General features: G+C 55.6%; 3 protein-coding genes across 3 annotated transcripts; 2 read left to right on the forward strand and 1 right to left on the reverse strand.

Annotated features, from left to right (window-relative positions):
* Window positions 1-1881: 1881 nt before the first annotated feature.
* On the reverse strand, window positions 1882-5815 carry CGCS363_v001308 (uncharacterized protein; the record flags this gene model as incomplete). The annotated part of the gene is made up of 5 exons (XM_036633157.1): window positions 1882-3372; window positions 3426-3733; window positions 3783-4067; window positions 4116-4585; window positions 4644-5815. 5 exons carry the CDS (start codon window positions 5813-5815, stop codon window positions 1882-1884), a joined length of 3726 nt encoding a protein of 1241 aa, XP_036500989.1.
* Window positions 5816-11873: 6058 nt separating this feature from the next.
* On the forward strand, window positions 11874-12968 carry CBR1-0 (NADH-cytochrome b5 reductase 1; the record flags this gene model as incomplete). The annotated part of the gene is made up of 4 exons (XM_036633158.1): window positions 11874-12027; window positions 12087-12168; window positions 12222-12765; window positions 12819-12968. The coding sequence occupies 4 exons, from the start codon at window positions 11874-11876 to the stop codon at window positions 12966-12968; spliced, it is 930 nt and encodes a 309-aa protein (XP_036500990.1).
* A 300-nt stretch (window positions 12969-13268) lies between these two features.
* SPP2 (Pre-mRNA-splicing factor SPP2) lies at window positions 13269-14324 on the forward strand (the record flags this gene model as incomplete). Its single annotated transcript, XM_036633159.1, has 1 exon — window positions 13269-14324. One exon carries the CDS (start codon window positions 13269-13271, stop codon window positions 14322-14324), a length of 1056 nt encoding a protein of 351 aa, XP_036501244.1.
* Between the last annotated feature and the right edge of the window lie 391 nt (window positions 14325-14715).

The following is a 14715-nucleotide window of genomic DNA, read 5'->3' on the forward strand; positions in this document are numbered from 1 at the left end:
GACTCCTGACGGCGATTAGGAGCAACCGACGCGGACTGGCGATGGATTAGACGGCGACACAAAAGGGTGCGATCGGGAGGGACTCCGTCGATGGGGAGTGATGTGATGAATGCAATTCTACTTGGTGAATGCGAAGAGGAAACGCTGGTGTGTGGAGAAGAAGGACGTTGTCGCTGGACGTGATGGCAACGCTGATGACGAAGCTCTCGCAAGTGTCCAGCTTGACACGGAGGTTAGGTTTCAGTAGGTAGGAAAGTGCGGCCAGCGGCTTGGACGGGGGCCCGTAGAGTGCCAAAGTGGTTGGTTGCCAGTTGGAACCTGGCAGTAGGCTGAGCAGGGATCAGTGGCCCGTCCTGCCCAATGTCCCAATGTGGCTTGGAACAGGTGGTGGGTCTTCTCTTGCAGAACATTACGTGAGGCCGCATGGACTGGGACGGCCAATTGCATCAAGACTTTGCATATGCCTCTAGCGGAGACTCATCTTACCTTTGTTCACCCTTTTTGACTCGCAAACGGCCGAGGATACGCAATTGAGCTCTCATATGCTGGAGCTTGTTCTTATATCATCGTATCCAGGACCTCTCCAGTGATGAACAATACAGAAGCACTTCCTAAACTCTGCGTGGGCAGGTTCTTACTCACGCCCACGCCAATGCACAGAGCGACAACCAGGTCAACCTGACCACCAACCACCCGCAGCCGCGCTCCATGCACCTGAGGTGCCACTTGGCCGCCCTGACTGCACGCCATGACGATGTGCGAGCGGCATATCTCCATAAGTCCACAATTCAAGGTGCTGCTCTGGTGGACATCGCCGCATCACTGCAGACCCCGTGACCGAGAGGCTGCACACCTTGGCGCACCAGAGCCGTCCACAACCCAGACGGAGAGGGCCAACCTGGTGTACTTGCTCTAATACATGGCGACTTAACACCATGATATTGCCCCATATTATGTTCATACCGCGCATAAGAGTCTGGACACGTCGGCTGCCTGCCGCAGGGAGATGGCGGCAAAGCACAAGAGGCATCGGCATGCTCGTGCCGCCTGCGCTTTACATATTACCAGGGATTCGAGCAATAACGGGCGGTCCGTTGCGGAGTGAAACCTCTCAGCCTCGAGCACAGCGCCAATCTGACACATTCGACCTGCACCGAGCATGCCGCCCCCACGGCGCCAGCGCGGGTATTGGTCAACCACATTCGGCTCCGAGTGGGGCCCGGCTGTCGAGCCGCCGTGCATGCAGCTGTCCGAAGCTGCGTGTTGACGTTGAGGTTGAGATTGAATGACATGATGAGACTTTGCTCTGTTTGCAAGCAGAATGAATGGTAATATTCCAGACTTCAACAACCAAGGCACCTTCCCACGTCGACGTGCCACGCAAAGCCACTCACAAATCACTCAAAGGTCATGCTGAACACCAATCGCAGGATGTCTCTCACAAATTATGTATTAAACAGGAGAGCCCTAACTATCAATCCAAACACCACCTCGGACAGCATCCTATACACTATTGCCCCCATAACCAAGGGCGTTCTTCTTTCCAAGCGAGCGGACCTTTAAACGCCAAAGCAATGTAATTCCCAACGCATCCAATACTTCCAGCGAGTCTGGGTATCAATCCCTCGGTAATAATAATAATGATGATGATGATGATAAGAGTGTCTCTTTGAAACGCCATGATGACCATAAGATAGCCCCCGAATAAACAAAAAAAAGAGATCGGTTGCCGTCGCTTGATGTCTAAGATAGAGTTTGTGTTCAAAAAATAAAAGTGATGATGGGGTCCGATCACCATCCCCGTGTTTCGTTTTTTCATTTCCTTTTCTGCGTTTCTTTCATGTTTTTTTGCGTGTGATTTGATTCGTTTTACTTTCTTGTTCAGTCGAGTCTCGTGGTAGACACGGAAGTCCCCGGCCTCCTGCCGACGTCTTGGGGCTGCGCTTGCGTCGGTTCGTCGAGGTTGAATCCGTGTTGAATCATGTACTTGAGTGTGTCGAGATCAAAGTCGCCGATGCCTTCCTCCATGATGCGGGGGTCGCTATGGGTGCTCGGCAGGCTGGAAGACATGGCGTACTCTTTGGCAGGACTTTCACTGGGAGCCCATTCGGGGGGTGTCGGCAGGGCGGAGGAGCCACTGGCGTGTTCCGTCGCGGGGCTGTCCATAACCTCCTCGGAGGATACGTGGTGCGGCGCGGCCTTCAGGCTGTAGTCTTCCCATTGCTCCATCGGCGGAGTGCTGGTGCCGAACATCATGCTGCCGCGGTATCCCGCCGCCAGCATGCTTCCGCGGAAGCCCGGGGTGTCCATGGGATTGGGCGCGGGGCGCTTCTTCATGACCTTGGCGGCGAGTCCACCAAAGATGATGCTGAGATCATAGGCGATCCACTCCAGCTCGGGGTCCTCCGGCATCTCCCACTGCAGACGAGCCATCTCGACCTCGTATGCCAGGGTGCGATTCCTCTCGAGGATCCTGTCAATCTGCGCCGACTTAGTGGTCCATTCCTCCTTGAGGTTCTGCATCAGGGCATTGTTCCGGTCCATCTCCATGGCGAAGCTCTCAAAGGTGGCCTTTGAGAGCACCTTGGAAGCGCGACGATTCTTGACTGCCTGGGGCCCGGTCGGCATGCCGACGTTTTGAACGCTCGACTTGATGGCGCGGTTCAGCTCGGTCTTGGAAAACGGGCAGAACTCCTGGATAGACGTGTTCTGTTCGAGACTTCTCACCATGTGAGACAGGTTTGACAAGTTGAAGCTGTTCTCTTGCACATCGAGCGTGCGCAGGGTCTGGTTCATGTGAATTGCCTCTGCCAAATCTCCAATGTTCATGTTGAGCTTTTGGTTGCGGATTCGGAGGTGGAGCAGCGTCTTGTTGCTGGCGAGACCCGAGAGGGCGCGAGAGAAGCCTAGTCCGAGTTGACCCTCATCCAACTTGGCCGAAAATCCGGACAAGTCGAGGTACTGGATTGATTCGTTGGTAGCGAAGAAGTCCGAGACTGCCTGACAAGTCTCTTCGCTGACTTGTCCAGGGGTCGACGTGCCGACCAAACTCAGCAGTCGGATTGACCTGTTGACCGAGAGCGACTTGATGATCGTGATATAGTTTTCCTCATCCCGGAACTCAATCATGTCCATGAATAACGACGTGGGTCCAAAGTTGTATGCGATCGCAGATGACAAGTCCTCCATGCCGTTTTCAACGTAGTTGCCGTTGATGGAGCATACGATCTCTCTGCCCTGACCCATGCTGCGGAAGAGAAGGGCGATTTGCGAACCGGACAGGCCGCAACCGTTGAGATCGAGCCTACGTAGGTAAGCAGATTCCTGCGAGAGCAGGTAGCCCGCGAGAATGTCCAGGGTGGCATTGTTAAGCTACGAAGTGTGAGCTTTTATCAACGAATTCTTGTGATGCCGGACAAACTTACGTGCATGTTTGAGAGGTCCAGCTCCTCCAGACCCCAGCTCATGATCGTTTCCTCGAAGAAGATGGGATCTGTGAACTGGCTTAGGCAGTTGCCGGCAACGCTGAGCTTGCGGAGACAGGCGAAGTGCGATAAGCTGCTCTTGACAACCATGTGGTCGACATGGCCAATGTTTCGAGAGGTGTTCAGTGCTTCCAGCCTGTATCCTTGAGAAGGGAGTGCGTCCCAGATTTCTTCCAGGCTTCTCTCGTCCAGGTTGCATCTGGAAATGTCCAGCTCTCTCAGGATGTCGGGAATGTGCAAGACGTCGACTACACTATGGTCAGCTATGCACAGGCCCCGTTCACACGAGTCGCTTACCAAGATCAGTAACCTCAGCGGCGGTGAGAGGGTTCCCTCCCACCAGAAGAGTGTCACAATGGCTGCTGCCAGTTCTCAGGAGCAACAGAATGGGACGGACGACCTCGGGCTCCTTCTTGGATCCAGCTCGAGTGCGCGACACGCCGACAATGTTCTGTGATGCCAGGACGTTTGTGAGATCAATCTTGCGTATTGATCCAGACGTGAAGGCAACCGCGTGGACTTCCTGAGACAGAAGAGGGGCAGACTTGATGATGTCCTTGTGTACGCCATCGATCACGAGACCTGAGAAAGTTAGTGCGGGATTCTTGTGGAGTGCGCGTGGTGACTCACCATCCCGAGAAACATCTGCTATTGACTCTTCGAATCCTGGGTGATCTGTCAGGCCGCAGAGGGGTGCCAAGTCAACGTCACGGAAGGAAAGTGCCTTGAAATAGTCGTTGTATCGGAGGGATTTGAACACGGCCAGCAGCTGCAGCGGGGTGTATCCGCCGTCCTTGGAAGGGAGCAGGCGGAACTCGGGGCAGTGCTCTCGGCGTTCGCACTTCCAGTTCACAGTCCACTCCGGAGGTGGGCAGCGGAACGTGGCGCAATAAGCCTCAAGAGTTCTCTTAAGGCCACCGAAATCCTGCCCTGAGGGCAGCAGAAGCTGGGCTGTGAGGCCCCTAATGTCGAAAATGTCCCGTTGCATATGCTGAGGCCAGGCGGGCTTTACTGCGCGGTCTGCCTTCATGAATGTCATGACGATTTCTCTGTACCAGCGACTGGCCAACTCAAGCCGCTTCTCGGCCTCACAGGGTAGGCTGTTTCATGTTAGTTTGTCATAGGTCACATTGGGCAGTTGCGAGACCGAGCACATACCGGAATCCAAGGACAAATCGCTCTTCATGGTGGCTCATGGTGGCTTTCAAACGGACCAGGGACGTAAGACCAAATACTATGGTATTGATCTCAATATCTTGCGGTGCCTTGTAAACTGAAGTCCTCGCTACTCGGACGAAATAGCACTTGTTCTGGCCAAGGAGCAGGTAATGGGATGATCCGTCACGAAACTTCTTGGAGGTCTCAGGGTTGTCGGCCTTGGAACTGAGGAGGGTTGTGCGCTGAACCACTGGGAAAATATCCAGAGGCAGCCCGCGGCAAGAGGGCTCTTCTTTGGCAACGATTTGGTGGATGGCGGACTGGACATTGGGAGCAACAATGCCTTTGGGCACAACGGTCGAACCCACGGATTCACGGATAGCGCGGCGTATCTCGTTCATCCAATCTTCGCGCTCTGCGGGCAGGCCAAAAAACAACTTCGTGCATGCCCACGATACCATGGGCGAAGTTTCTGACCACCACACGTCCAGCCCAAAGTGAGGACTCACACCCTCCTCATTGAAGATGTTGACAATTTTGCACAGCGGAATCTCAACGCGGCCGTCACCCGATGAACCATCTGCACTCAATGTAGACGACGTCGACGATCGCTTGAGACGCCCCGAGGGCGGTGCCAGCTCGTTAAAGTTAGCTCTCGCCGCTTCGGCGCTGTTAAACTTGACGAGGTGAGTTTCGGTCAAGACGATGTACTCGGCGCGGGACTTCCACAACCTGGCGTCGGTCTTGAGTGCTCCATGTTTGAGGATTGTAATGACGGGATTAGACGGCGGGTTCGGGCTGAGAAACGTCGGCGTCTCCTCCGACATGTGTGAGCTTGCAGACGAGTCCTTGGACGCTCTGCGGTTCAGGCGATAGAAAATGGACGAGGAATTTGAGCCGCCGGATCCGTTGTTCTTGTGAAGCACTCGGCGGGTTTGCGCATTCGAGGTGGTGCTGGATGATTCGGCCATTGAGGCAAGGTCTGTCGAAGATGCACTGCTGCTGACCTTCCTGAAGGTCTTTGCTAAGAAACTGCGCCGTTTTCCTCCCAGCGACGGCGTCGACACGCTGCGCATTTCCGACTTGCTCGGGCTCTTGGAGTCGCCATGATGTGTCGTCTGAATGGTAGGCAGCACTGACTGTCGGCTGGCGACAGATTCTCTGGTTGACATAGTTGGCGTGCAGCAAATCAAAAGGGACCGAGCCCCGTCTATTCCACCGTCGTTGTTGAAAAGCTCGGCCTGGCCAGGCCTACGAGGCCGTGAAGGTCGAGTATGGACTTATCGGGCCATGTAACGTCGTCAAGCACGCAGGTCGTCGAGGTCAATTGGCGTGTTCGGGCGCTTATACAAATCGACAGCAGACGTGGGCGGGGAGAGAAGCGGTGGTGTCTCTGTCAACGAGACAGGGAAGCGAAGGGTTGCTGGATAAGAGAAGAGAGGTAAAAATTCGAGATCGAGGACAACAGGAGAGGTATCAAGAAGAGAGGGGGGGGGGGGGGGGGGGGGGGGGCAAGAAGAGGGTACAAAAGGAGGTGTGGATGGCGGAGGGGTGGTAATAAGGGTCTCTCAGATGTCTATCTTGCCCGTCAGGACTTGTGCCTGAGTGGATGGAGGTGAGCAAGGAATAGCCGTTTGGAGAGGGTCGGAGTGCAGTAGAGGTCCGACGAGCTAGCTAGCTTGCTTGGAAGACAAGGGAATATGCGTGAAGGAGGGTAGCAACGGAGGGGCGTCTGGTGTGTAAATTCGGATGATTGGGTGGGTGGGTGCGGACGTCAGTTCTGTCGAGGTAGTGTAGTGTAGACCAGAGAATGAGACCGAGACCAAGACGTCGTGGTGCTGCAAGACCGGAGTTGGGAGGAGCGAGACAGACACACGCGCGCGCGGCGAGTCGGGTTAGGTGATGGTGACAATGAGATCAGATCAGATCAGACCAAAAAAGTCCGGAAGGGATTGCGTGTGTACCAAAGGTAGGGGACTACGCAGTACACACTAGGTATTGCAGGGCCAGCCAAGAAGGTTAAGGTAAGGTAAAAAGTGGTGAGGAAGTGAGATGAGGCAATGTGAGAAGAAAGGCAGAGGCAGACGATGTGAAAGGTAAAAGGCCGGGCAAGTTGTTAGGCAGGGTCAGGATAGTTCAGGTTGGTATGGAAATGATCAATGACGGGATCAAGATGGTGTTCGCCGGGCAGAAAGCAACCAGCAAAAGGGATGACAGGCTACACCCAGCAGCTGTTGTTTTTTTTGGGGGTGGAGAGGGAGGTGGAGGGCAGCAGTGCAGTGGGCGGCGAAGACTGGTCACTGCCCTGAGGTGAGTGCAGGCAAAGGCAAGGGCAGGGAAGAGCACCTCAGTCCAGTGTGCAAGGAGCATGGCCTGGCACGGCATGGCAGGGGACAGGGTCGCAGTGGATAGCGGGCATGGGATTGAGAAGGTTACAGGCCAGGCTTGATGCAGCTATGATGTTATCGATGCACATCCTGTTTTTGTCCCGAAAGCAGGTGGCCCAATGAGACCTGCGCGGGGTTCCTGGTGTTGGTGTTGGTGGTGTTGGTGTTGGATGGGACACATGCACTTTCACTTGCACTTGCACTTGCACTCACTACATAGTACATCCTATGCAGCAGTTTAAGTAGTAGTATTGCACTTAGCCTTGGGCTTGCAGTCGTGGAATTGGACGAGGTGTTTACCGCAGTACTACAGAGTAAGGTAGGTAATTACTTGGTGCCGCCGCATCAAGCCCGCCCAACGTGCACCATGCAAAGGAGATGCCCGAGGGGGCGGACATGGTCTTTCCCATCTGCTTTTGCGGAATCCCGCTCCCTCGTCTTTCAGATGGACATGGATATCTGGTTTCCACGGCAGCTGAAGGGACGACGGATATACTGGGGCTCACTCAGCGCTCTGTTTCGTTTGTGCTTTTGTACTAGGCATGCATGTAATGTACTTCAAGTAGATTGTACGCTTAGTCTTTCGCTACCCGTCTCCCATTCTGTCCATTTCTTTAATATATCGTGATTTCTCTGGACCCGCCGTCTGTCGTACCTACCTTAGGTACCAGAAGGTGAGAAACACGTACCAAACACCCGTTGTCGCCCACCATTATGCACGTTTTGCGTGGATCATGGCCGCCAAGGCATGTGGACCACCTGGGTCAATTGTGGCCTCCAGCTCTGATTCTCTGAGGTGCATATCTTCCATGTCATCGTCGCTGGATATGGCGCGTCGCCTCACTGTCCGCAGCCTGCGATGCTTGACTGGACTGGCGCTAGCATCTTCCATCGCCGTCCCCCAATTCCCACTCCCAGCCAAGCATTTCCACTAGAAAACCCACAAGCATTGCAGCTCCAGCACCAATGCCGCGCCAGCGACGTGGGTTGTTGCTACGCTACAGGTCGACGACATGCAAGACTCAGCTGCGTACGCAACTCGTGCTATGGCTGTGCCTCGTGTCTACTTGCAAACTAGGTCATAGTCTGTCTGTACGGCACCCATACCGCATAGTAATCCTTACACGGCAGTCGACACAACACAACACAGCACGCCGCTCCCAGTCTTCTCGGCCGTCTTCTGCTTCTTCCTGCTTCGCCGTCCATGCCGCGTATCCTTCTTCCTTCCGCTGGGGTGTTAGTGCCACTGCCAGAATGGATGCCGCGGACAGCTTCCTATCGCTCTGACTGGCTCGGTAGCTCCAATTCCCTGCTGCAGACCACTGCCCGCACTAGCGCCAAGCCCTGCCGTGGTCGCTCTTGGAAGGCCCCTTCGTCCTTCACGAATCACCTCTGATTTTCACTCTCCATCGCGATCACCGATTGATTTGATAGCGAGGGATCCCCCACCCTGCTTTCATTTTGCTCTCGCTACTTTCATTCTTCTTTCTTCCATGACATTACCGAGTGTTGCTTTTCGCCGAGTTTTGAGCCTCCCGGGCCCCCGTGGAGAAACTAAGAGCCCGGTCTGTCCGAAAATAAGGGTCGTTTCAAGCCACTTTCAATATCTGGCGAAATGGGGGAGGCCCCGGTCAACCTCGACGTCTCCAAGATTGCCTCAATTTTGCCGACTATGTATGGACTAATATGTACTGTATGTCCTCCTTTGCATTTGTCCCATTCCTTCCTTCTCTCAGCCGCCGAGAGTCCCGGCTACGGCCTCATCCGCGCCCTGCGTTGAATCTTCGTCTACGGACGCTCGGCGATTTCTCAGTTGGCAACAGCCGCGAGCACCGAGATCTCGTGTCTCTGAATAGACTTTTAATGCCAGGGAATGAGATGTAAGAAGGCAGACGCTCACAAGATCCCATGCTCTCTTTGCCCGGGCCGCCTGTCAGCCCCGTTTTATACGGATACGAGGAGGGGTCTTGGGGGACCCTTCATTTGTCCACGGCTTGCAGCGCGCACCGACCGGCCATTTCTGTGCTCATACAGATGCAAGAGTCTCCAAGAGGTCAAGGGCGGTTTTTCCAGTGCAGTGATATGCCGCATGCCGCCGTACCGAGAACGAGCACGAGAGACAAGAATGTCGGCACAACAACCGACGACAGACACAAGACACACAAGACACCAGTCAGCCGGAGCTATCGGTGTGGCTGCCAAACGTCAACGTCAAATGTCATCATGCCATGAGACCGGTTCCAACTTGGCTCAGACATGTAAAACCGTGAGCGTGGGAAGGGCAAGAAAAAAAGGGTACGGTAGCACGTCCCTCTGCGGAACACCAAGGATGCGCACAGCGAACCCCCAATTTCCCAAGTCCAAGGAATGGGATGCCCAGCGGCAACGCGATCGTCTGAACGACCAAGCCTACGAGAAAAATGTGAAACCAACCCGCATCGGCCAAATTTGGGGGGGGGGGGGGGGGGGGGGGGGGGAGGAGGATAAGGAATTTGGGGGGTTCGCTTCAGTGTGGACTGGGAGGCAACTTGACAAGATTGCGACTTGTCTCTGATCGCCGACAGGACCAGGGATCATTGATGGGAAAAGCCACTGCCGCACAATTATGCGCCACTCGCTCGCCAAATCCTTTCCTCGCAAGGAGCTCTCGCCTCGAGTTGAGAGCGCAATTCCATCCTCCAGCCCGCGTCGCGTCGCTCGCTCGTCCGCCTCAGCCAAGCGCATTTAATCAAAAGAGTGACCCGGTGTTTCTGGAAATGAGCCGGACTTGTGCGCGTTAGCTGCCCTGGGCGCGGCATGAGTTATCCATCTAATATCCATCCATCCGGCTTAACTTGGTCTCAACTCCTCAGGGTTCTCAGGGTCTCTCTCTAGCTGCAGATCAAGGGGACATAGGAGATAATAGCCATATGCACGCGCTCGAAGACACGACTCGCTCTCGACAATAGTGCGGCATGGGATTCACCATCTCGTACGAATTACACCCCGTGTTCTGTTCGCGACAACCAAGCGTACAAGTGTATCCGTACTGAGTTCAGAGGCACCGCATCTCTGGCACGTTTCCCCCTTCCACCATGGGCACGGCCCCCCCGTTCCCAGTCCCGACGGGCGCCTTGAACGACCTGACATGGCGCCAAAAGCGGGGACATCCGGCACCGCTCGTCTGTTCGGCCGGTCTCATTCAACAACCGCTATCGGCCAAGACCCATTTATCCCACGCAGCTCGACTCGTTGTCTTGCCCGTACGACGGTGCCGTCCTACCTCAAACCGAGTTTATTTTACCCCGTTTCCAGTCCAAGTCGTCGACAGATGCTCTTCACTGGGAACAAAAGGTGTCATAGGTTGAATCCGTTGCAGAATGCCACCACACTCCTACGCGTGGAACGCTTGTCGGTTCCAAGCTATGTTTCCGGCCGGCTCCCCCGTCTCGTACGAATCCCTCACCAACAACCCACGCGGTTTTTCTTGCATACCTGTAGCAGCAGCATTCCTGCCTGAATCCTCTTATGCTTCCGCACTGCCGGCGTCTGTCACTAGAATGCCTAGCTGCTTGCCGCTAGGGACGTGTTCCGACTTTCGTGTTACTGTCGCGTCAACAGCCATGGTGATGTCACGGCTCGATGAGTGCGCTTTTGATCGATCGACACCTAGTAGACTGGCGACTCGCGCCGGGCTAAAGCCAACGAACTACTGTACCCCTTCAATGGTAGCTCGAACGGACCGGATCCTCGGGTCCGAGCAGGACATTAGCAGGGCAGCCTCCATGTGCAGTTGACTTTTCGTGACTTTCGAAACGCAGTTGACAGCTCGACTTTGGAGGCTTCAGTGGCAGCCTCGCGGAACTATGACGTCGCCGTCCTCAGCGCCAGCCAACTTGCATGCAGCAGCTTGACATGTCTGATTTCACCATTCGGCGGGTGTGCCGAGACTCTCCGCAATCTGCCCTGCGGCCTGAGGCTCAGTGGAAATCAGCAATCATGCCACTGAACAGGGCCGGTCGTCGGTTCGCCCGGGATTCATCGTGCAATGCGCAGACATTGGTTCTCGTACTGGTTCCTTCGAGGTGATGCGTCGCAAGGGGTTGCAGAACATGATTATGATATCATGAATGCTGAACCTCGGTTGTGCCCAATATCATATGTGATTAGCATCGAGGCGAGTACGACGATGGATTAACAGAGGAAGAGCTCCTGTAGCTCGGCGTCCTCGGTTCTGCCAGCCGTGTTGATCTTCATGTTGATCGCGCCTCTGACCTGGGGTAATGTGGCGTCGCGCTGGGTGTGGCTGAAGTCGTCAAGCCAAGCCACTCGCATAGCTCGCACAGCCACGTATTTTGCGGTACCGAAGCTGCAAGCCACTGACGCATCTCAAGGTTTCGCGAACCCGAGGTCGGGGGCGGCCACTGCAAAGTGGTCGGATTATTTTGCCAAATGCGGTTCAAAATCGCGTCCCGTCTCCGGCCTCCGCACCGCCGACGCTCGCAATCGCTGCGAAAAAAGCTTGACCGCCCGCCGTTGGAGGGCTGGCAGAAACTCGGCAACTCAACAGAAAATTGGTGGAGGGGCTGTCCCACATCGCGATCTTACGATATCTGGTTGCACGCTCGCACACCCTGACTACCTTCCGCTCAGCGTCCCCCTTTCACTCAATTGACTGCGACAGTTCTGTCACCGCAGCTGTCCTCTCAGTCAGTGCACGCCCTCGACCTTGCCCGAGGCCCAAAGACATGTGAAACTGACTGTGTCCTTTTCTTCTCCAGATCAGATCGAGGCCCCCCCGAACTAGCTTCCCCGTACACCTCCTGTGGAGCCGACAGCTCCCGGAACCGCCGCCGACTTCAAGATGGCCGACTCGCTGACCTCCCGTGCCTACTTTGACAACATCTACATCCCCGCCGGACTTCTCGTCCTCGGGGTGACGATTGTCAAGAGCGAATGGCTCATCTACGCCATTCCGCTGACGCTTGCGCTCGCTGCGTGGAAGTTCAACTCTATGCGTACGTTCGGGCCCTCTCGGAGCTGCTCGGAATTGCCTCGCTGACCCCACCCCGCGCAGAAATCAAGAAGGTCCTCAAGCCGGATGTCTTCCAGGACTTTGAGCTCAAGGAGAAGACCATCCTCTCCCACAACACTGCCATGTAAGTCGCCGCAATCGCCCGGAGCTGGGCCATGTAGCTAACAGCTTCCTTAGCTACCGGTTCGGCCTCCCCTCCGAGAAGAGTGTTCTTGGCCTTCCCATCGGCCAGCACATCTCCATCGGCGCCAACTGCCCCCAGCCCGATGGCACCTCCAAGGAGATCGTGCGCTCCTACACTCCCATCTCTGGCGACCACCAGCCCGGCTACTTTGACCTCCTGATCAAGTCCTACCCCACCGGCAACATCTCCAAGCACATGGCCTCCCTCAAGGTTGGCCAGACGCTCAAGGTCAAGGGTCCCAAGGGTGCCTTCGTCTACACCCCGAACATGGTCCGTCACTTTGGCATGATCGCCGGAGGCACCGGTATCACCCCCATGCTCCAGATCATCCGTGCTGTCATTCGTGGCCGTGCCGCAGGTGACAAGACCCAGATCGACCTCATCTTCGCCAACGTCACGCCCCAGGATATTCTCCTCAAGGAGGACCTCGATGCTCTCGCCAAGGAGGACAGCGGCTTCCGCGTGCACTACGTCCTGGACAAGCCCCCTCAGGGCTGGACCGGTGGCGTTGGCTACGTCACCGCCGACATGATCACCGTAAGTTGCCTTGCGATGTCTGATGCCACCGGCAGAACTAACAAGCATCACAGGAGCTCCTGCCCAAGCCGGCCGACGATGTCAAGATCCTGCTCTGCGGCCCCCCGCCCATGGTCAGCGGTCTCAAGAAGGCTACGGAGAGCCTGGGTTTCAAGAAGGCTCGCCCCGTCAGCAAGCTCGAGGACCAGGTCTTTGCCTTCTAAGCAGGCTGACCCAAAACAACAAAATCATTGTGAGGAATGTAGCGTTACATGGTTAAAGAAGTAGAGGAGGCGTCAAGAGTAGTGGCATGACACTAGATAGAGCTGTCCTGTGTCGTTGTAGATGATCTGCTGTAAAAAGGGCCCCACCTTACATAAGACACCGACCCGCATCCCTGCATGTTGACGTACCTCCCGAGAAAGTTGAACCTGAGCCAGTGCGCTTTTGTGAACCAGCCTTCAACACCAGCAACTCACCCTAGAAAAGCACAAAAAGGATCCGGCCACCCGCTGCCCGCAACCATGTCCGACAGCTCAAAGGCGCCTAGGATCGCGATCAGCTTCGGCGGCTCGTCAGCCTCGAAATCCCAAAACAACAAGAAATCCTCACGACCAGAGCCTCCGTCATCACTGGGCAAGAGATCGCGTACGAACGCGCTGAACCACGGCTTCGACTCGGATTCGGACGGCGAGCGCGACCACCGCGGGCGGCACGAGGCCATCACAGAGTTCGGCGGCGAGAGGGAGAAGAAGGAGAAGAGGCCTCGCGAGTTGGTCATCAAGAGCCAGAGCAACCGTAACTGGAAGGACGAGCTGCGCGGGCGAAGAGGCGGGAAGAATCTGCTGCCAGCCGAGGCGCAAGCACAGCGTGAAAGCAAGCAGGATGCTGAGACGGAACCGGCAGATGCGGACAAGGAGATACAATGGGGCCTGACCGTCAAGAAGCGCAAGACCAGCGAGGAGGCGACTGAGAACGATTCTCGACGGCGCGAGGAAGACGACAGGCGGTCTGAGGAGGCGCAAGTCAAACAGGCCCCGAGAACAGCAGACGACGATGCAATGGACGCTCTTCTGGGGAAGAAGCGGCCCGAGGAGGAGATGGTCATTGAGGCGACCGAGGAAGACGCATACCTCGCTGATCTGAAACATGTGGGCGAGGATTCGACGCTCGCAGACTACGATGCGATTCCCGACGGAGAGTTTGGCGCGGCACTGCTGCGCGGCATGGGATGGGATGGCAAAATGCGTGGCCCAAATAAGAAGAGGCCGACGGAGAGGCGCCAGAATCAGCTCGGCCTCGGCGCGAAGAAGCTAGAAGGCGCGGAGGATCTGGGCCAGTGGAACCACGGCGGGAAGAAGAAGAGTGGCCGGCCGAGACTGGACGAGTACCGTCGAGACGAGGAGAAGCGACGTACCGAGCGCAAGGAGCGGAGGGGAGAGAGCTACAGGGACGAGCGAGACCGGGACAGAGAAAGGGATCGCGAGGACAGAGATCGTTACTCGCATCGGGACAGAGACCGGGAGAGGGATAGGGATCGTGATTATCACAGTCACAGGCATCGCGACTCCAGGCGGTGAATCTCATCCAAGAGGCCTCTTAATAAGACACCGTGTAAGCATATACACACAAACACATATCTTGATAGGGCGCGGACCACGTCCTCAGTTCATTACACGCATCCAGTATCCCTAGGCCGCGTTGGGTGTTGGCCTTTGCAGCCTAGAAAAGCATGACTATGCGACGAATTGGCCTCACCTGAGCTTATTAGTAACACACAGAACCACCAAAACCACCTGGGATTTCTCTTGCTTTTCTCACAGCCGATGTATGGTGAGATAGAAAATAATTGATTAATTCCCATTCCCAAATTAAATTCGAAATCGCTTGACATCGACTGGAGAAGCTATTGTGCGCTTTAGTGTAATGGGAGTGCCGCACCTTGATGACCTTCAATCCGGGGCCTCTCAC

Source organism: Colletotrichum siamense, assembly GCF_013390195.1.
Source record: "Colletotrichum siamense strain Cg363 chromosome Unknown KSG_Cg363_contig01, whole genome shotgun sequence".
NCBI lineage: Eukaryota > Fungi > Ascomycota > Sordariomycetes > Glomerellales > Glomerellaceae > Colletotrichum > Colletotrichum siamense.